At 39.9% G+C, this 22,382-nt stretch overlaps 1 protein-coding gene across 1 annotated transcript in view; it reads left to right on the plus strand.

The window, feature by feature from the left end:
* LOC104624986 (A disintegrin and metalloproteinase with thrombospondin motifs 12-like) overlaps positions 1–21,008 on the plus strand; it is a gene marked incomplete at both ends in the record, with an annotated part of 64,664 nt that extends 43,656 nt beyond the window's left edge. The window contains 4 exons of the mRNA XM_010292496.1: positions 5,806–5,939; positions 13,262–13,382; positions 19,299–19,543; positions 20,867–21,008. Coding sequence (XP_010290798.1) covers positions 5,806–5,939; positions 13,262–13,382; positions 19,299–19,543; positions 20,867–21,008 — 642 coding nt within the window. The remainder of the gene's footprint in view (positions 1–5,805; positions 5,940–13,261; positions 13,383–19,298; positions 19,544–20,866) is intronic.
* Between the last annotated feature and the right edge of the window lie 1,374 nt (positions 21,009–22,382).

Below are 22,382 nucleotides of genomic sequence, written 5' to 3' on the forward strand. Positions count from 1 at the left end.
CACATAACAGTTTTTGTGTGGAAGAGTCTATTTGAGGAGATGAAACCCTGAGCTAGACATTTTGTGACACTTTAGACATTCTGTGTTCCCTCATCCTACTAGAAAAATAGTAAATTATCTAGATGGTCACAATTCTCTCTCCTGGCCTTAATTTCATAGCTTACATAAGCCAGTTCTAATGAATGTCACATAAACATTGTCATAATGTCCTTTCCAGTTACGTAAATTGTACCTTCACAAGAGGACAAAGACTCTTTTTTTAATAGCTTATCATTTAATTTAAGGTGAGATGCAACAAGCAGCTTTAACAAGCAACCTGGCAGAAAAGCAATGAATCTCACTGTTACCTAGGCTAACTATATTTAAGGTTCCAACTGAGATTTTTCCCTTCTGTTTTAAATGAGTTTGGGCCTGTTGGGGAACTTGCATAGTTCTATGATTGTGGATTTTCCCCAGAGCCCAGAATGTCCCCATGAGCTCAAGCTGGAGCACCTGAGTATCCCTGGGTGTCTCAACATGAAGGGGACTTGCAGGTTCAAGGGTGGCTAAAGCATCCAGCAGCTCTGACCAGGATATTTTCTGAATTGTTCTCATGACCAAGGCCCCTACTTTGACACTTCAGTCAGACTTCGGTGCTAATCTACTTCTCTTGCCATCAGGCTGACCCCACATTTATTTATTTCATACCTTTTGACAAATTGCATTTATATAAATCTGATAGCTTCTCAGGGCTTAACTTCCATGTAGTAAGTATGAGTCCTACAGTGAATCACATAAATACCTTTCTTTTCTGAAATCAGTGCCAGGATCATCTCATGTACTGGCAGATAGGGGTTATGTTGCTAAAGTGTTTTAAATTTCATATTTCTTCCAAAATATGTCTGTGTATCAAGTAAGATCTGTACTGATATGGTCGCAGGGACTGAGCTAACAGCATGCGATAATGTTTCTGTTGCCACTGTTTTGAAATTAAAGATTCTTTTGCGGTTCCAAAGTTGGTTAAAGTGATAAATTAGCTTTACCTTAGATTTTTTTCCCTGTTTTGTCTGTGTTTGGTAATTGTCTTTAATTTTCTTTGCTTTGGATTTCTTTATACAATTCTGAGTTCCCACAGAAGTGAGGATTTTTAGAGAAGAGGTCACTTCTTTTCTTCCTTGTGAAGCAGGAAAAAATACTGAAGTCCTATCTTCTGCTGCCAGACACATTAATCATATCCTTTTCAGTCAGGTTAAGCTGGATCCTTCCAGCATGTGAACTCATGGGAGTCAGCTGTGAGAGAAACAAATTTAAATTATGAAGGCAATATGTTCGTATCTAGCTAGCTTCATGTTGTTCTGTTTACACTTGGTGAATCTGAACTCTATCATAATATATACGGGGGAAAAAAATCACATGCCTGAATTTTAGGATTTTTACTCAGCTTTGCAGGCTTACTTCCTCAGTCCATCTGATTACAAAAATGTCACTGGGCTCTTACAGGAGCTCTGTGACTTGGAAATCTATTACATCTGGGTTTCTTCTATGTATTAGAGGACTGATCTTGTCCCTATTCAAATCTTCAAATCAAAGCCATAATTTTGGTGCAGGACATTCGCACTGTGGGTAAAAAACAGGATGTAATTTTTCTAGGCTGCTGAGTGTTGATGGCACCTCACCTAAAATCTTATGTCTGGCTAGGACCAATGCACCACCAGAAGGATGCAGGCAAACTGGAAAAGGTTTACAGGAGAGCAACATGGAAGTCGAATGATTTGAAAAACATAGTTTATGGGAAAGGTCGAGAAAAGCAAGTTTTGCTCTAGAAAAGAGAAGATGAGTGAGTTAGATGCCACCTACTTGAAGAGTTTCTAAGGATATATAGCATGCATATTGTGATGATATATTGCATGCATCTACTGACCTAGTAGAGATACAGGCTAGCAAGATTGCATGGCTGCATGCAGTGTTGTGCTCAGGTCTGGAAGAACCCGTTGAGATCTGAGCAGTGTTGAGATCACTGTACTTCATACTGCAACTTCCCATCACCTTTACTAAAGCAGTACAGGAGTCTCTAGAGAGGGATGAATCCAGCAATTCTTCCTGGCCCTGAAAGGTAGGACAAGCAGAAATGGACAAAACAGCACAAGGGAACTTTAGGTTACACATCAAGAAGTCTTTATTGCCTTAGGTTACACATTAAGAAATCTTTATTGCCTAATGGGTCATTAAACATTAGAGCAGGTTACCTATAGGTTTGAGGAATGAATATTATCATTGTAGATATAAATACAATCTAAGCAAGAGTAGTCCCAGTGGCTTTGATCCTACTTTGGAGGGAAGGATAAGTAAAATGCTGTAGGCTTTACCGAAGCAGAAATCAGGTCTGTTTAAATGGGTGTTTGGTGTGCTTTTTCTGAACAAGAATTGTGTGAACATGGTAATTGCTGAGTGTTCACAGATTGGATCTAGTATTTTGTGCATATGCTGGATTGCAAGAATCATAGAATCATGGAATCATAGCATAGTTTGGGTTGGAAGGACCCTTAAAGGTCATCTAGTCCAACCCGCCTGCAATGAGCAGGGACAGCTTCAACTAGATCAGGATGCTCAGAGCCCCGTCCAACCTGACCGGGAATGTTTCCAGGGATGGAGTGTCTACCACCTCCCTGGGCAACCTGTGCCAGTGCTTCAACACCCTCATCGTGAAGAATTTCTTCCTTAGCCACATGATCAGAATTTATGTATATTTTGGCCCAAAAGTTATTCAGATGATAGCCTTTTTGTTAAAAGAATGAATTAGTCAAATTTGCTGAAGTAACTGAAACTAAACCAGCTGATTTAATTAGTTCCTTCTGAGCAGCCCCAGTGCTCATACTGATCTCAGTTTAGTCTTTTTAGATTTTCAGGACTGAAACAAGATTTAGAAAATCTGAATTCAATGCCAGTCTTTGCTTTCAAGTTCTTCCATCATTTCGGGAAATCTATTTATTTTCTTCGTGTGTCAGTTCTCTATTTGAAAATAGGAGATAAAAGTACTTTCTGCATGTGCGTCTGTTTTGTGTTTAAAATGTTAGACTTTTTGAGGACAGTGGCTGATTCTGGTATGGTTTATTTACAGTCCTAGAATAATGGAGCCCTGATCTTTTGTCAGGTCCCTGAGCTAAGTTGTAAAAAAATTATAATGATAGATAAGTAAATAATTTTAGAAGATGAATGGCTAATACAGTGCTAGGATAGTTTCCTCAGTGGTGCCCTAATCTGCCTTCTATGCAGATGAAGTAGCAAAATAACTCAAAGAATGATGGCAGGAGTATAAATATTGGATAGGATTGAGTTTGTGGGGAGGTAGCAATATCCTCTCATTTCCAGTGGGGCTCAGTAGAAAACTGATAGGAAGAAAAGCAATACAAAATTTATGGGTACAGGTAGGATCTAATTTTAGATCAGTTACTACCATTAGGAAAATCAGGAAAGCTTTTGTGCCTAGAAAGCCCTTCTTTGAACTGTGAACCTATTCAAGGCTGAAAGTTTGCTTGTTACTTATTTTAACTTTTTTTTTTGTTTTGTTTAGTAAAGGAGTTACCTTGCTCTCCTTTTTCTGAGTTATATACTTAGAGCATCATAGTTATGACAAGAGCGTGTCAGCAGTCAGCACTGCTTGCTTTTCCTTGCTCAGTGATTTCTGAAATGAAACTGGATACCATCTTGCTTGTTCCGTTAGCACATAGCTAGGGAGGAGGTACAGGTACCAAACTACTGCCTTACATATTTTATTATGAACAGTGTAAAACCTGAAATGACTTTATGCAAAGGCTGTGTCTGTCAGTATTGATTCTGAGCAGGTAACAGACTAGCTGTAATTCTAGGATATTGTGCTTTGTGTTTAAAAAATGGTACATTGAGAGGGTAAGCACGATGAAAGACAATTTAGAGCACTGAAGTAATCAAATTAGCCACATGGCCAGGAAAAGATTTCTTCAGATAAAAGTAAAATCACTTGCATTGCTTATCATGACAGCTCTTATCAGAACAACTGATGGATGTTATGGCTGGCAGTTTTCACAGAGAGGCTGAGGGCTGCTAAGGATTACAAACTTTATGTTCTTGCCTGAGACTCTTTTGTAGGTCCATCTCTGTCAATATTCTTGAACATGACTCACATCATCTTGAATTCCACCAATTTCATAACCTTGGTCCATGTGTGTCCTCTGCCTCTAATCCCTCTATTGCCCTTTACAGAGGCATCTTCTTTGGGGAGCCACAATCACGACATTATTGTCAGTCCTGCCATTTTAACTCTACTGACAAGAGAGAAAAACCAAAACTCCTCATTAAGGTTTTAGATTTCTTTTGATGTTGCTTTTTTTATTTTTCGAATTCCAGTGTTGCAGAGATCCTGTCTACGTGAACGAGATAATAGTTTTAAAGCTCAGGCTGTGTAGGGTTCAGTCCTTGAGCTGCAAGCACTTCAGGAGCTGCTGTCACTTTCGTGCACTGTGTGGTGCTGTGCATATGCTGGTGGTGTCCAAACCCAAGCAATGAGGGTGAATTTCCCCCTTCAAAAGCATAAACCCTTTTGCAGGAAATTATTTAGTTCTTTGCATTACCAAAAATCTGAATTTCTCTTGTTACTAGAAATTCCTCAAATTTTAAACACAGTTCTTAGTATGACACAAATGAGGTCAACAAAGGAGGAAGGGGAGAAAGAGGGAGAAAGAAATTCATTATTCAGGAGGTAGCAGATATATAGTTACCCTGAGCATGAGCAAATTGCTCTGGACTGGAGTCTTGTTAGGGACCAAAACCAGAAGACAGTTCCTTTGTTGCTGTTGGTGTGACAGTGGATGATTTTTTTTCAGTTAGATAACTCTGGCTGTGCTGGAGGGTTTCCAAGGCATGATATAAGGATAGGGATTATATCTATCTTTGCTTTGACCTTGGTTTCAATTCTAACTCATCTTCCATGTATACAACTTATCAAACTTGTGTCCTTCAACTCTGAAGCCTGCATTTCAAAATTTCAAGGGCAGGTGTGTGTTTGGCTCTTCTTACTCCATGGATGGGATAGACTAAGGCTGGTCCGTTGCAGAAAATCTTGTTTCAGACACTCACAGATTGTTTTTGCTGTCGCTTTTCTCTTCCCTGTGGCTTCCGTGCACATCTATCCAAGAACAACCTGAGTCTGTCAGACCCACCAATATTATCCCCATTTCGTAAGTTGCTAAGCAAGAACAAAGTCCAGTGTTTTAAATAATTTATTAAGTGCCAGCAGATAGCTGAAAACAAGCAGTGATGTGACACCCTACTGACATGCAGAAGATTTGAAGCAACCATTTCCCTGCTGTCTGAGAGAGTCTGGCAGCAGCAATGAGCAGTTATAGTTTATCTCCAAAATCACTCGGCCATCAGCTGGTGGAAAACTGTTGCTTGTCAATGTCCTTGGCAATCTCACCCCCAGATTCCTCCTTTCCCCTCACTAATGGCAGTTGGTTTTGCTGGTTTCCTGGCCCTTTCTCCATCACAGCTGATGGCCTCATCACGGCTTGAGCCAGCCTGCTGGCTCTTAACATACTACTGATGGAGAGCATGAGGGCACCAGCCTCCTTCTTCTTACTAGAAGTCCACAGTTGGCATTTATTGGGCCTGTGTTACCCTGTTAAAAATACAACCCTGGCTCTGCTCACTGCTTCTAATTAGGCAATTTCTGTCAAATGCCAGGGAAAATGAGTGGATGGTGCAATAAAGACATACTGTGATTCCCCATCCATTGCAGTTCAATGTCCCGCTGAAGTATTTTCTGAGCAAGTATCTTTGTTTTCCTTTCAGCAAACCCCTGTGAGCTCCACTGTCGCCCAATAGACGGCCATTTTTCAGAGAAGATGCTTGATGCAGTCACTGACGGTACTCCTTGCTTTGAAGGAAGGCACAGCCGAGATATCTGTATTAATGGCATGTGTAAGGTATTGGGTATGTTTGCATGTTTCTTTCTCTACAATTTTATGTTATAAAGTTTTGGGAAAAAGTTTAACAAATTTTTTTTGAGGATTGAGGCCAGGTACTGTATTTTATCACATTTTTAGTGATCTTGGAAACAAGTTTATAGAAACAACTTTTCCAAGTAGACTTAAGAGTAATTTCCACTCTTTTTAATTAATCCATTAGACTGAGTACTAATTACTTTTTGGTACCTTTGAATGCCTCTCTTCTTCTTCTTCTGTTATTTTAAAACATCAATTTAAGAAATCTGTTTGTTTATGGTGAGATGTTTTCACAATGAATTACAGCTTTAGAGTTGTAACTGGTATCACCACTCTCTGTGGTTTTATTATGAAAATGCAGTTTAACATTACACATTATGTAGCAGTTCTGAACTGACTTGTCATAGAATCAGATGTTTGCATTTGAAGACAGTAAAAATTATTTGTTTACAACAGTAAATTGTAATAACGCTGTACAGTGAGATAACGGGCAAACACAGAGTATATGGTTCAATAATGTTCTGTTTATTGCAGAACAAATATAAGGTTCTGCATATTCTGTATGTTGATAACAGGTTTCCAGGATGATGTGTGTGTTTGAAGGTGTGTTCTGTAAATGCTGTAATACCCACAGTCATAGCTTTTAGTGAATTTCTCATAAATAAACTGACTACTTTACTTGTAGGGGATGTATTACAACTACAGTTTAGTTCTTGAAAGTGGGGATTTGCATCTTGTCTCCCCTTGAGGCCAGATACTTTTCTTTGCTCTTAACATCCTTGGAAACAAAAGCAGGACTTGGTGTCTTGTGGAAACTACATTAGCTAATTGTAGGGAGCTTGGGATTGTATGTCTTAAGCCATTGAATCATAGAAGAATGCAGCTAGAAGGGACTTTAAGAAGTCATCTGTTCATCCCTCTAGGGAATCATGTTCCTTCTTTATGATTTTTCGGATTCTTTTCTTAAAGACTTCCAGTAATGGAAAGTCCACTTTTTTTAATAGGAGATTGGTGATATACCAGTCTTTGAAGTCTTTTTGAAGACTTTTTATTTTAGTGGAAGTTCAGTGCCTCAGAGAGCAGCCATAAAAGATTTGTTTTAAGCTTTTCTTGAAGAACACACATTTGTGAAAGGGAGTTACTGAGATCCTGCTCAAATTCACAGTGAAAAGATTCTGCTTGACATTGCTGAGAGCCAGGATAAGCCTTTTAACTGTGATGGTGGAAGACCTGACCTGGCCCTGAGCAGTTCAAGCCAACAGGAAACACATCTTTAGCATATTGAAGTGTGTAGTAAATGTTGCATACTGTACCAGTGCTTTTGACCTTCCCTCAGAAGAGGTCAAGTGCTAAACTCAGAAGGCTGCCTTTGATGCTACGCTTTCCTTTTCAGCTTTGCAGCCCAAATGGACTGGGATCACTACGGTTCATTTTAGTTTCCATATGCTTTCGGTACTGACCCTTTCCTGTGACAGTTCAAATGTATACCTATAAAAAACAAAACTCAATTCATCAGGGGTGAAAGGAAAGCCAATTCTAATTGCAGTTTGTAGATACTAGGTATACCTTAGCATTAATGGTTTGAGGACTCAAAGCCTTTCTGAAAAATTTCTTCCAAGGTACTGATGCTATCATAAATACGGTTTTGTCAGCATTTCACGTGTTGACTACTGCTTCACATCTTCTGACAAACAGATTTAAGTGGAGTCAGAATCACAGAGTGAATATAATCATGCAGCTGCCACAAGTGAGACCAAATGGTGAATAGGCAACCCAGATAGTTCACATTTTTGAAAGACAGTGTGCTTTTATCTGACATAGGTACACAACATAACACTTGAGAAGAAGCTTTTACAAGTATCTCTGTATAATTCACTAGTATTTTAGTCCAGTTAGTTAAACACAATACATACATCACAGGTCATGGTGAATAAATCTGGAAATGCATTTGATATCATTAGTCTGGTACATCATTCTTACAGTCCAATAGCAACATGTTGGTAATGATGTGGAAAAGGAGTTCACAAGCATTAGTGGCAATGTCTGTTAAAGCCCTGTTCTGGTTTTCATTACTATATCTCACAAAAGCACTTCACATTTGTTCTGAGTACTAAAATAACACTTCACTTAGGTCTGAAATTGAGCCAAAAAATTAAAATGGTGAGATGTTGTACATTAGATCCACTGTCAATATTGCTCACATGTCTTTGGTGTGCAGAGTAGCTATTTTTTAACAACTGGTTTCAGAGTTTTCCTGGTGGATATGTCAAAACAAGATAGACAGACTCAGATTCAATCAGGAGTTTAATCTCTTAAAGTCAGCTGATTTCAATCTAATTTTGCAGTTTGCCATGATTTTGTTCAGACCAGTCAGAGAAATTGGTCTTACCTTGATGCCTATATGTGGACTGAGATGCCTCATTTTAGCTACCTGAGGTAACTGGCTGCTTTCCTAGTCACCTTGGCAAAGCCATCATGTGCATCTTTAAGTGGGAAGTACAGACAGACAGTAGCACTGATTCACTTGGCCCTTGCAATTTGTCCAATATATGGGTCCTAATTTTTTAGAAGTGCTGCCTATGACTCAGTGTAGAAGGAAGCCTGACCGGTGCAGTGTTGGTATGGTATTCCTTTAGAACTTGCCTCATCAATAAAAAAACAAGCTAGAATTCTTAACTCCTTTCAGGGCCTGACATATAAAATAGCTGGGTCTTCTCTCAGCTTTGTCTGTACACAGAAGAGGAGTTTCCTGAACACATGTAATGCTGTTAAATCACTCAGTGCTGGAACCAGTGGCAGCAAAGGAAGATCTCAAAGCTACCTGCCTATATTTGCAACCATGTTTTGTTCCAAGTGGTACTAATAAGGAGATGAGAGATGTGATCCCCTTAATGCTTTTATTGTATGTGCACCTAGCCTGGCCTTCCTTCAAGTACTTTCTTAGACCCCCTCCTATCATGATGTCCAACTTACAGACAGCTTTGAGTGGAGGGAGTCAACAAGATCTGTCAGTAATTTAATCTAAAATCATCAAGATATACCATGACTAGTTTGCTATTTAACCATATTCCTCCACACTCATCCTTTTCCCCTTATTTAGAAGACCTTTAAAGCACATACCCTGTCTTCCTGTGTTTTAAATTATATGTCACAAGTGCACTCTTAATTCTTACTAGAGCAGTCACTCGCTCCCCCAGTGTTAATAAGCAAAGATACTGCCACCAGCATGTGTTTGTTGAGCAGCTATAGGTACATGACTAAGGAGTTTGGTCAAATACAAGCTATGGCATCATCTAAAGGTGAAGGCTTATGTGGTGTATGCACTGAGAGCCTGCAGCCACAGGGTGGAGGACCTGGCATCTGTTCTGTTTTTAATAGGCATTCATCTCCCCACATAGAATTTTAATAGGCTTAAATGCACAACCTTCAGTCATGCAAATCTGTGAGCTGTTCTTTGTGGTAATTCACAATTGTTATGTTGAGAGACTAACATTGTATTGGAGAATTGCATAGCTGTGTAGTACTAGGGAGGAAAGTGTTTTTTCCTTTTGCTGAAAAGCAGGTTACATGTCTCAGATTTTTTGTAGTAGCTTTACTACCTCTCACTGTGGTTCAGTCTCCTCCTCCCACTGCTAGCCTGACAGGACGTTGATTCAGACTCATCTAGACAAACTAGAAGAGAAGTAAGCACATCAGGACACATTTCTCCCATTCAAGGCAATGTCATGGCCAACATGACATGAACATGGTTTCTTCATTTGGAGACCAGTGGGGGATGCAAAAGGAAGGAAGAGCTTAGAAGCACAATGTAGCATCCACGTAACTTTGACATTCAGGCAGCACATCCAGGCTGAACCCTTCAGTGACAGCAAGGACTTTTTGTATATGCCCCCCTGCCGCCAATCTGACACGGAAGCCTCTCCCACTGGAAGTGGCAAAAGGGTAATATCTCTGGCTGTTTTCCCTTGTTTTCCCTTCACTCACTGAGCAGCAGGAAGGAAATTGTCCCTCCTTCCTGTAATGCAGCCAGGCAATTCAGATCATTATTTCTGCCTCTGCACTGTGTGCTGGGAGCAGAAATAAAGCTCGTCTCAGGTGCATCAAAAAGGTTCTTGATGAATGGGGCAACAGCGTGGAGGGATGCTAGTTTGCACTGCACATGCTGTGGCATTCAGTGGTCGCTGTAGCACAGCTTGTTTCACTGGCAGAGGTGCACAAGGACGTATGTGTGCGAAAGAATCAGAGCCTAATTGCTCTGATTTTTTGATTAATTTTTTTTCTTGCTTTATAACCTGCACTTAGTCTCCAGATCCCTTTTTAACAGGCAATTTGGCAGAAATTTAAGGCAGTTTTAGAAAATAGGGCTGCTGCGCATCTAGAAGAATCAGAAGCATGACAAAAGCAAGTCAAAGGGAGGAGGAAGCATCTAAAAAAGAACCTAATGGATGACAAAAATAATGTGATATTTACTGGAGCGGAAAGTTAAAACATGGCCTGGAAATTAACGTTCCTATAAATGTACTTAGAATGAATGACGGCTGGAGCTGTTTATTCTGACACATGAGAATAATACACTTTGTGATGGTCATTAATGGCCTTTTAAGATGAGGCCCTGTTACTAGATATGAAGGTCATTGCACCAGCAGCAGCACCCCTAAGCTAGGGAGTAAAATGAAGGCTTTCTTTACTGTGACACAGTAAATGGCCTGCCCTGCCACAGCTGTCTGCAGTGCTCTGTTCTTGGGGAGCCCTGCACCCCACCCTGCCACATGTATAGGTAAGACCGTGATGTCTGATCAGGTACAAACTATGATTCAAATATCAGAGGAAAAACAAAATATAAGCTTCTGTGGTTATAACTGGAAGGCACAAGGGGATTCCCTCCATGTCATAGCGATGCCATATTTTGATGCCATGGATGTGTTGCTAAATGTGTGACCAAGTAGGAGACATCTGAGCTGATTCTGACTGAGCTGATACAGAGTATGGACCACACAGTGCTCACTAGTTGGCACCCCAAAGGCAGGAAAGTGATGATACTGTGCTGCTGCTATCGGACTCATTTGCTAGTGCCAGTGCAGTAGTTCAGGACTAATTTGTTCAGCTTTTGAGGTTTTTTACACTCTACAGTACTCATAAGGAAAATATGCTCGGTGATGTTCATTTCAAAATGTCTAATTGGCAGCCTGAACTAGATAAATTATTTCTGGGTGCAATCACTTAAACAAGCATGGACAGTAAATAAAGATGAACAGAAACCTTTTCAAGAACATTCATTTTCTATCAGGAAATGCTAAATGGGCAAAAATAATACAATTTGAAGCCAAGTCATTTTTTTTAAGAAGATCAAAAGAGAGGCTCCAAAACACTCCTTAATAATATTTTATAATAGCAGAGTGTGAAGTGCAAGGATTCCACTTCCAAATTTTCCCCAACTTTCTATTTACTAATATATGCATGGAACAGAAAATGAGCTTCAACCTTTAGGACTTCCCAGAGAGGCTGGTTATTCCTCTGGTCTAATAATAAACCTGATAGCAGTGACTTTACTAACTGCGTGTAGCTAGTTTAACAAATGTACTGCAGAATGCACCTCTATAAGAAAATAGCTACACACCTACCTTTTAAATTTTTAGGAGGTGTTTATATTATATAAATATAAACTGCAGTGCATCTGTAGATAGCAGGTAAAGAGTCAGATCTGAACTCTTGGCAAGATAAAGAAACATCCCACACTTATCGCAGTGGCATCTGTGTACTTTGAATACTTCATTAAATCCATCCTTGGTTGAATAACTACATGCTTGGAGACAAAAATGTAGTCGCCTTCTTAATGTGTGCTTATCTCTGTAACATTCTGTACTCCTCATAAATGTGGTCCTTGGTGCTGAGATGTGTCTGTGTGAAAGACATTACAAAACCCTCCCTTTTTTGAAAATAACCTTTGCTGAAAAGACAGAGAAGCTGAGGCTGCTGCAAAACCCTTTGGCATGGCCATTATTTTTCAGAGCAGGTGTAGAAGGTGCTGGCTAAGTGTTGGCATTAGGTGATGGATGAGTCTTTTTCGGATCCTCTGTAAAAATGCCAGTGACACAATTTAACACCATTTGTAACTTGAGGCCTTTCCTTGCTTCTATTTTTGCAGCTTGTCTAGCTGTTCATTACATCACTGGCAAACAGAGGAAATGTTCACATGTTTCTTGAGTTGAAAATGACAGGAAAATGTTAGAGGATACAGGAGCCTTTATACCTAGATTAGTCTAATAGATGGATTTTCCTGTCAGAAGCTTACAGGAGATTACAGTAGCTGATGTACTGAATGTAAAATAAGATCAGAATCAAAAGAGGGGATACACAGATTTTCATGCATCAAGAGGGTGTTAGCGAAGTTGGCAGGTATCACACCTGAAAGCTTATTTTGAGAAAAATCAGCTGAGAAAATCTTTACATACCACCAGACTTACGGCTATTCATCTAAATCACAGGCATCCAGATATCTTGGATACTACTAACAATCATTAAGTGTTGGACATCAGGTTGTGTTCTGCAACCTTGCTAGGTTTTAAAGAGAGGCAACAAACATCCCAAAAACAAATGAAGATTTTGTTGAAGTTTAAAGGCTTTAGTGACAGAATTTTTGGTTTGGGCAAGGAATAAGTTTTGTCCTGACTTAGTAGGAATAAATTTTCCTCTCACTTGCTCCCTGTAGCAAGCATGAACTGGAAAATCAGTCTTTACCAGAACTTTACCTTGATCCATTACCCTGTGCTGGCAAGCTGGAGAAGCAGCTGTCATGGGTATAAAACTTCATGCCTGCTGAAGAGTTTCTCTTTGCCAGAGGGTTTGACTGCAATAGAGGCTCTGTACTGTCTGACGGCCACAAAAGCTGGCAGAGATTTCAGTAATGTTACTGCACTGTTTTCCTGGGAATCCACAGACGCTTCTACAACATAAGAAAGCAGACACAAATCCACAATCCAAAAAACATCTAGGCCAGTCTTAGATATTGAGGCCATTTGTGTGGCACATTTCCATCTCAAGTAACTGGTCACTACTGTATGTTTTATGACATAGTGGTGGTTTGTTGCTTGTTTGTTTTTTTTTTCACCTTCATATAATACACATCAGTTTGACCTAGAAACACAATCTCTATCATTAGTTCGTTTATATAGGATATAGACTGTTCCACAAAATTGATTCTCCCCATTCTCAGAAGAGCAGAGTACACTGGAGGCAGCAATACTTGAGCTCTGAGTATTTAATTGTGGAGGCTGCATTTATTCTGAAACTGTTTTTCCTTCTAGGCTGTTGGCTGTGATTATGAGATAAATTCCAATGCAACTGAAGACCAGTGTGGAGTGTGCCTGGGAGATGGTTCTGCTTGTCGTACAGTGAAGATGTTGTTTAATCAAAGTGAAGGATTTGGTAAAATGGGTTCTTTTTTTAAACTCTTCAGTTGCTGAAGTAATTTCTCAACATAAAAAGGATTAAACACTTCTCATTGCAAACTGAGTGATCAATCTGCATAGGAAATTGTAAATGGATGTCTCACAGTGAATCATGCTTCTGCCAGAAAAGATCTGTGATCTGTGTTTTTTAAGTTCACCTTGTCTAAGAAAAATTATGTCAGAGACCAACAGGCCCTATGCAACATACCCAGATAATAACAAAACCCAAAATAACAAATGCATTTACAATATGAATGTAATTTACAACCTTGGAAAATCTGGACCAAATCTCTGGACAGTGTAAAGCACCAAGAAAATGCTGGAGTAAGTGGTTTGGGGATTCATTGCTAAGTGTCATAAATCGGATACCATTGACTCTGGTGACTATGTGTCACCTCTTCCCCATGCAGAACTTCGTGCTTCTGGTTGCTCTGACATTTTCTGTGGGATGCCTCTGGCTTGAAAGGGGAGAAAAGTGTCTCCCTGCAGGGTTAAGGTGGTCTGAATCAGCACTCGGAGGAATGAGCCTTTCTTCACTGATGGCAGTGAGACATTCAGACATTAAGTTGCCGTGTGTGGGATGAATGGGAGCCAGAGAGTCTAGAAGAGGGAGTCGGAGGCTAAAACTGACTGAGAACCATAACGGTGAGCTGGAGATGGAAGAGACAGCCAGGATGAACAACTTTGAATGGGAAACCAGGACAGGAGGGGGAGAGGTGAGAAGACGAGGCACTGGAGACTTAGAGCAAGGTCTGTGGCTGAAGAAAGAGGCTGGTGCAGAGATGAGAAGTCTCAAGAGCAGTAATTGGTACCGTGCTAGTGAGGAGGGAGAAACTCTGTAATGTGTGGCTTTGGCTGGCTTTTGGGTTTGTGGGGTTTTTTTAATAAAATAATTCTGATTTGCACAAATATGATTTGTGTAATAATTTGGAGCTAGTTTGATAAGATATTCCAAAGTTTTTTGGGGAAAGCGCTTTTAATATTTCAGGGTTTCTTCTATATTATGTACTTGGACTTGTTTTCCTTTGCTCCATATCAGGCTCACAAGGTGAACTGTGAAAATGCCTGTAATCATACAGCAGTGCAGGTTGTATACGTGTGTGAGGCTTACACATGAAAATCTGGGGCTCCCTCTCCTCCAGTACTACAGTAATCGTCTGTCCTCTGATCTTTTGCTTCTGCTACTCTAAAATTCACTCTGCTTTTGACTGTGTGTGGGTTTTCCACATTTGCAAGTGATGTGAATTTTATTTTCAAGAACAGTTCTAAAAAGGTCCAGTACTGTAACACATGGGAGGATAAGTGCACCTTATTGTATTTAAATTAATTTTGTGTTTTATCTTCACTTAGCGTTTCCTTCCTGCAAGATTCAGTAAGCCTCACTTACAGATACTGCTGAGGGATACTGAGCGTTAAGTAAAATTATTTCATCACTTTCTATAGGTTCAGTAAAAAATAGATTCCTTTGATTCTTTCCCTTCTACAGATTTGACTCCATTGCAGACAAAATCAGGAAAAGTATCAGGAAAGGCAGAAGTTGGTGGGCTTTTCAGCTTTTAAGACTGTGAGAACCTCACTGATATTCACCAGTTTTAAACTGAGAATAGGAGAATGGTTTTGTTCACAATATCTGGCTTCTTTTTGTCTCTGACAGGTACTGTGGTGTTCTGTCTTGCAGTACAGACTTATGGCACAGTGGCTGCTGAACAGTTTGGGTAAACATAAAGACTGTAGGATCATAAATTCAGTATAGGTAACAAACCTGGACCAAAGTATGCTGCCAGTCACTGGCAAGGAAAATTTGAAGAGTTTCTTCTACATTCAATGGCACAGAGGAATGCAAAATCAAAACTAATATATTTTGATGTAAAGCTTTATTCAGAACCTAAGACCAACAGGGCCTTTCTTGGGCCTGGTGCTGCAGCAGTGTGTATTCTGTCTGCAAGTTGAGTAAGTTGCCATGGCAGACTAATGAAATGCTATGAAAGAGTTTTAATAATTCAGCCTTTCACTGCAGGGCTGGGTGATCAATTTTACCTGAAGTGTTAATTACCTCATATTCAGAAAGAAAAGTTTTAAAATCTCTATTATTACTTGGATTTTCTTTAAAATTCTTTGTCTTCCCTGTGTATGCAAAATGGGAATAGTGGCCCAGGGGCTCCCAACACAGCCGTAGGAATGGCAGTGTCATCTGTGTAATGGAGTCCATTAGAGTTTCATGATGGAAAATAATCAGAGATATGATGTGCACAAATGGTCTCAGCTGTTGCCACTAATATTAGCAGGTACCTGATTTGCACCTGCTGTTCAGGAGGTTCCATTGAAAATCATTTAAGTTGCTGCAGCTGAACTCTTATGACAGAGAGGTTGCAACAGGAGCAGACCATTGAAAAGCAAGGTCTTTTTCCTGGGGAAAGAAGTCACAAGTTCTCCTGTTGTTAAGGTAAAAGAAGTCTGCTTTTAGTTTCAGGTAGAGTGTTTAGAAGTTGAAATCCCTATTCTTATTCATGTTGTTGCAGTGACTGCAACGGAATATTTCTGTGTGCAGCAGAACTTTTGCAAGGTATGCAAATTCTTTTGGAAGGAGAATAAATTGCACTGCTGGATGAGGAGAAGCACTGGGGTGGGAGAAAGACTGAGGCACAGGGGACAGGGGTCTAGAGCTGTGGCAAGTGCAGGGAGTGTGGAGTAAATGGATAACAAAAAGGGGGAATGAGGGTGTGAGAATCAGACAAAGGGTCCACCTGGGAAGGTGGAGTGGCTAGGAAATGAGTGGTGGTCGGAAGGGTGGGTAGTTGTCCTGTCTTCACCCTTCTGCGTGTAGGGGAAATGAATTTTCAAAGTTCCAGTAGCAAGGGGGCAGTGCATTTAAACTGATGAAAATTAGGAAATGAGGGATTGTACAACAGGGGTGGAGGTGTGTTACTCTGCCAGTCAGAAGGCAAGACTAGGTGCACATCACTCCTCTGAAGGGCTGACCTTTAGCAAAGTGATGGGCAAGCAAAGAAACGGTGGCTGTACTTGTCCTAACCTGGATTTTTATCCTGGTCCTGTTATCTCCTGACCAGTGTGGCTGGAACTGAATCGACATGTGCCATGGTCTCCCTGCTACCCTTTTCCTTTTCGTGTAACCGAAGTGCAGACAGAGATCTGGTACGTGCCTGCACCTAGCCCTGAGGTGGTCTGTCCATAGCCATGATGGAACTCTTGATCTGAGAGATTGGAAGGTCTTCTGGATCTTCACTTAGGAGACTGTGTCTGGACTATAAGCGCTGCAGTGCTCCCTCTATTCCAGGCGAAGGCTGCATGCAACCATACCTTGACTCTCAAACCCAGTATGCCACTGTTTTCCACACTATATTCTTGTGGTAGTGCCTAGAGCCTGACTTAGAGGAAAAGTGTGCTTCAGGAATGTGTATTTTTAAGAGAGAGCAGCTCACAGATACAACAAACTGGAGAGCAGAATGAGAGCTGTTATGATAAGGAGAAATAGCCAGATCTGATTATCATCGGATCTATGTTAACCACCTGAGTGAAACTACTCTCTGACGGCAATGGGAAAAGAGAAACAAGCTCTTCAGTTCTGGTAGAGCTGTGCCTACAACAAGGGTTGCATGAATTTATTCATGTTGTACTCTCATGTGTGTTAGGAGCATATAGATTTAATTTTAATTAAAAAGGGAAAGATAAATAGCATTTCAGAGTTGCCATTTCACAGGTGTGTGGTAGCACCCACAATACGGATGCTACAGGATTTAATGAGCACAGCATGTAGGTTAGCTGACATTTTGACTGTTATTGAATCTCGGATCTCTAGATCCTTATCAGATGAAACCATATAACCAGGAACAATTATATTAATACCTTCCACATAATTTTTAAACAAAAATTTATTATGCTGAGTGACTAACTCAAAAGCTTGCTGCTGATTAGCTTTGCTTTCAAAAGCAGATAGTATTCATTGGGAATTCGTGTGAGGTTCTGGGAAATCAGGAGGTAATTTATCTAGTCAAAAAGGAGAGCTGGGGAGAAGGGAGTGTGATGCATTGGCCAAGTGGTAACATCTATGACCAGGCAGTTGTGATACATGTAAAATCAGGTTTATGAGCAACAGCAGGTGATTCAGACAAAAATAATTATGCAAAAACCTGAGAGGATGCAGATTTTTATGTTACAACAGGAAGAAAATTATGTTTTATTGGTTTTATATTCTGTGTTTTGAACAAATGTTATTCTAATTATGTTTTTTTAAAAAAAAACTATTGGAAAAAGACACCAGTGTTGCAAAGCCAAGCTGTCAGGACGTGACACTATTAAGATTTTCCGTGCTGTGTTAATTTGGCCCACTTATGAATATGCTTTCTAATCAAGTCTTTAGTTACATGATCACACACTGTGTTCATAACACCTCTCCTCTGCACTGAATGAATGGAACACTTGGGAGGATCATTAGACCTTCGTTACTTACAATAGACCTAGACCACTGGTTTCCTATAATAGAAGTTATTCAGTAATCCTCCAGATTTTATTATTCTCTTCACTTACGAAAGACCGAAAAGTTTGGATTTCTACAGTCAGTCTAGGAAACTTGCCAAAGGTGACATCCCCAAAAGTCTCCCTCTTGAACATTAATCACTGGAAAAATATGCATATAATAGGACCTGAAGTAGACAGATCCTTTTTTGTAGCGTAAGCAACATGTGACATTAAAACCAGTACTTACCAACCCACAGAAGGGCTGCAAACAAAATTCAGATATTAAAGATTTTGGGGCACTTATTTATGACAGCAGGTCATAAGTACTTCTGGTAGGTGGAGGGCATTGATACTGAAGATTGCTTAGTATGCCCCGTGTGGTTTATCTCACTCATGTGAGTGAGTAATCAAAGGTGATAAGCTTATTTCACAAGAAAGGTGAATGGGATGTGTCTGAGAATTTAATTCACGACTTCAGCAGTGTGTGATGAGAACTGGGCAACCTCATGTGTTCCAATCTTCAAGGAAACCAGCATAAACTGCAGCTCATGCTCCCACGGCACCTGCTTGTATTTCTAAAGCCCAGCCAGGAGCAATAGCCAGAAAGCTGTCTGAGTTTGTGTTCAAATTTCTGTGTGAACTTCCTATTTTTACAGTTCAGTAGCAATAGCAATAACAATTCCCTGTAAGGTGAGAAACACAGAGCCTGATGTCATGTATTGCCTGTGGGGAAAACAAAATTCTGTAATAGATGTTCTGGCTGCATTCTTAACACACATACCAAAAATCTCTTTTTACAGATAACTTTATATATGAAGAGCTGTTGAACTTCCTTATGAAAATCAGTACTTTGCAAAAATATGTTCAACTGATCATAGTAATTTGAGATGTTTGAATTAACATTCCGTTTTCTGTAGCAAGTCTATTTACGGGAAACAGTCATGGAGAAATTAAATTACTTAAGAGAAGTTACATGGAATTATGTACATACCTGTACATTGGTGACAGATGAAAACGTTCCTTGCAAATTGAAAAGACTTCTCCCACAACAGACTGTCAATGTGCTGGGACTTCCTGGCGTTTCTCCAGATTACTCATATTGCAGTGTGTGTCACAGAGATGTTGATGCTCATCTGTGGAGTAGATTTCCCCTGGTGCAGCTCAGAAGAGCATTCATCTCCATATCCCTTCTGAATGCCACTGTCATTGCCTAAACACAGTGCGTGTTTGTATTCCTCAACTGATGCTGTAAAAACAGGCTTGGAACGTCACGTTATTAACTAACTGAAATACAATCTCTGTGATAGGACATTTGTATATACTTTCAAGCAAAGCTCGTATTTTAATAATCTTACACATAAGTAAAAAGCAATGACATTTTTGTTTTTCATCTCCATGAACCTATCTTGTCTCTTAGGATATGTTGATATTGGGCTAATTCCAAAAGGTGCAAGGGGAATCAAAGTCATGGAAGTTGCAGAAGCAGGAAATTTCCTTGCTATGCGAAGCAAAGACCCAGAAAAATATTACCTGAACGGAGGCTTTATCATCCAGTGGAATGGTGAATACAAAGTGGCAGGCACGATATTTCAGTATGACAGAACAGGGGATCTAGAAAATCTGACTGCTCCAGGACCCACCAATGAATCAATATGGATTCAGGTAAGTGGGAGATCACTAGCAGAACCCACTGGGTTTGGATGGCAGCAGAATGTTCTGGTGCTCTGAAACTGAGGCTGGAGAAATGCATATATTTGTATATAAACCACTCTGTTAGCATGCTGTCTTGCAAAAATCAGTTGAGCTATTTTGGAGAGAAAGAAACACCTTGCTTGAGACCTTTGTTCATCCTGCCTGAAAATAGATGTCCGGTTTCATAGTCTGATGATTATTAAAGGCTGGTATAATCCAGTGCTGCCACTAGGATAGGGATCCTGCCACCTGCAGTTGGTCAGTGCTTTGCCCAAACTCCTTGTTCCTTTCAAACTTAGACCAACATGTGACTGTGATGTGAACCAGACCCAGGTGAAAAGTAACTATTTTTTAGCTAGCTGACACACTCACCATTGGATAGATGGATTAATAGCTTATGGTAAGTGAAATGGGTCCATTTAGCATCCACTGAGATTGCTCCCTTTTGTTTCTTTTATGCTACTTTATAGATGCTAACTTAAACGTAACCAGCTTCTGTTAGTTCTGCAAAAATAGTTTTAAATTGCCCCTTTGTTCTCTGAATGTGTCTTTCCTGGCTTGTTTGCCTGTGTATCCACCGTGCAATTAAAAGAAGTATTAGGAGTGTGATGGGAGCCACTTTCACGCTTTGAAAGTCTGGTGAGAAGGCACGTCTAATGGGTGCTTAGTCTTCGCTTGTCAGTAACAGGTCAAGGAAACAATTAGAAGGAAGAGTAGAAGTTCACTGCTGAAGTGATGCCTTGATGATGTTTTTCTTTTCTCCCTCTCATCAACCAAACAGTAAATTTCTTGAGTGGGTCTTCTCAGTTGGAATTTTCCATCTTAATGCAGAAACACTGAAAAATAATATTAAATATTAAAGCAGTGTCTGAATAAAGTCAGTAATTTTCTGACCGACTGGTTATTTTGCAACAGCTATTTCAGAAGGGCGGGGAAATTATAATTTATAATGGTGGCAGGCAGTAGCTCTTAAACAGCATCCAAGGCATTTGGCAGTGCCTTGGATGGACTTTACGTTATCTTTTCTTACAGTCAATAGGATAGCAGTTATGCTGACCCACTTACTCCCACCTGTGCTTGCAAAAGTGCATGGCAAACAACTATGTCTTAGAAAGACACGCGTATGCCACTGTCGGCACACAAATGGAAGTTTTTCCAGTCTGCTTTTCTGAACTGGTAGTAGGCTCCAAAATGGGCTGCTTTAAATCTTGCTGGTTCTTCTTGCATTGAAAGCTTTGGGCTAGTAGATTATTAAAATCATGAATAATGAAATAAACCACACTCTTTTTCCAGCTACTTTTTCAAGAAACTAACCCCGGAATCAAGTATGAATATACTGTACGTAAAGAAGAAAGTAATGAGAATGAGATAGGAGAGCCAGAGTATTTTTGGCAGTATGGAGACTGGACAACCTGCAGTGTTACCTGTGGAAGAGGTGATTTCTGACTTCCTTTTTCTGTTACTGTTTGTCTTCATTACTGGCAAATCTCAGTCTTTTAAGTTACCCAGACAGTGCTCTCGAAGAGGTAAGGTTCTTTAATCTGCATTTGGCAGGAAATAAGATCACCATGGTTACCATAACATATTTTGGCTTTACAATGAAATGTTTTTAAATCATTTAAGGCAAAATGGTTTCTCTGACACCTGCCCTGAAATTCTCAACCTCTGTGAACCAAAACAAAAACCGGCCGTTTCTTTTTCCTCATAATTTGTTGTCGATACTATTCACAAATCGCCCTGCTTCCCAGCAATACTAATTTATGACCTACTTTTGCTTCCCTACTGAGTCTTTCCAATATGTTAACTACAAAAAATATTCTTCATTTTTGTCCTGCCTTGATAAGCAACAATGCTCCTTGTGCATTTCTCAATAATTATTTAAATCACTCCTGAGAACTTCTATGTCTTTGCCACTCTCAGTACCATGGCTTGGGAACAGCTGCAGTTACGTTGTAGTTGTGTGCAGCATGTTAAACCAGACAAGCAGAGTGACAACCATGAGGTAGGATCTAACAGCAGGTCTAGAAGTTTGCCTTTGGCAACACACAGAAAATGCTAGCAGGAAAACTGTCCTTAAGGTAGTTAACAGATCAATGAGATTAAGGTAATGCTTGCAATAAAACAACAGTAAGGATAAAAAAGGCTGAAGGTTTCTTTACAAAAGTAAAGGGTTTTGTCCACCCTTGGAGGGAGTAATTTTTAAAAGATGAGAAAAATGTGTGTGAAAGGAAGCCTGCACTTGAGGGGAAGAGATTGCAGTCTTCTGTATGAGTTAGCTCCTGAGTTTCACTGGACAGAAGAGTTTTGGCGGTGGGATGGGAACCTTGTTCTTTGACCGTCTGTGTGAAAACTGTACGTAACAGCAGAAGATCAATGTTACAGCCACAGGACTAACAACATGAAATAAGCCTTTGCTCTTTCTAATGCTAGGGTATCGTCAGTGGTTTTTGATAGTCATTGCTTTCTTTAACTACTTTCCAGAAGGAAAGAAAAAGACAACCAAATGTTACAAATCTAGTTGGGAGTCTAGAATCAGTGATGATTACATGAGTAGCAATTTTTTAGTCCTTCCTGTCAGGAAAGATTGTATAGCCTTAACTTCAGAAGATTGATAGAAGAATTTTAGAAGAATAGCGTAAATTACCCCATCCCAACAACATTCCTATATTATTAAAAAAATACTGCGATACATATATATAATGGACATATTCTAGAGATGTTTGTACATCCATATGTACATGTTTGTGCAAATATTTGTGTGGCTTGTTTTTTGGGTTTTTTTTTTTGAGAAGAGTGTCTCAGCAGAAAA

The sequence above is a fragment of the Phaethon lepturus genome, unplaced genomic scaffold, assembly GCF_000687285.1.
Source record: "Phaethon lepturus isolate BGI_N335 unplaced genomic scaffold, ASM68728v1 scaffold54398, whole genome shotgun sequence".
NCBI classification, from domain to species: Eukaryota; Metazoa; Chordata; class Aves; order Phaethontiformes; family Phaethontidae; genus Phaethon; species Phaethon lepturus.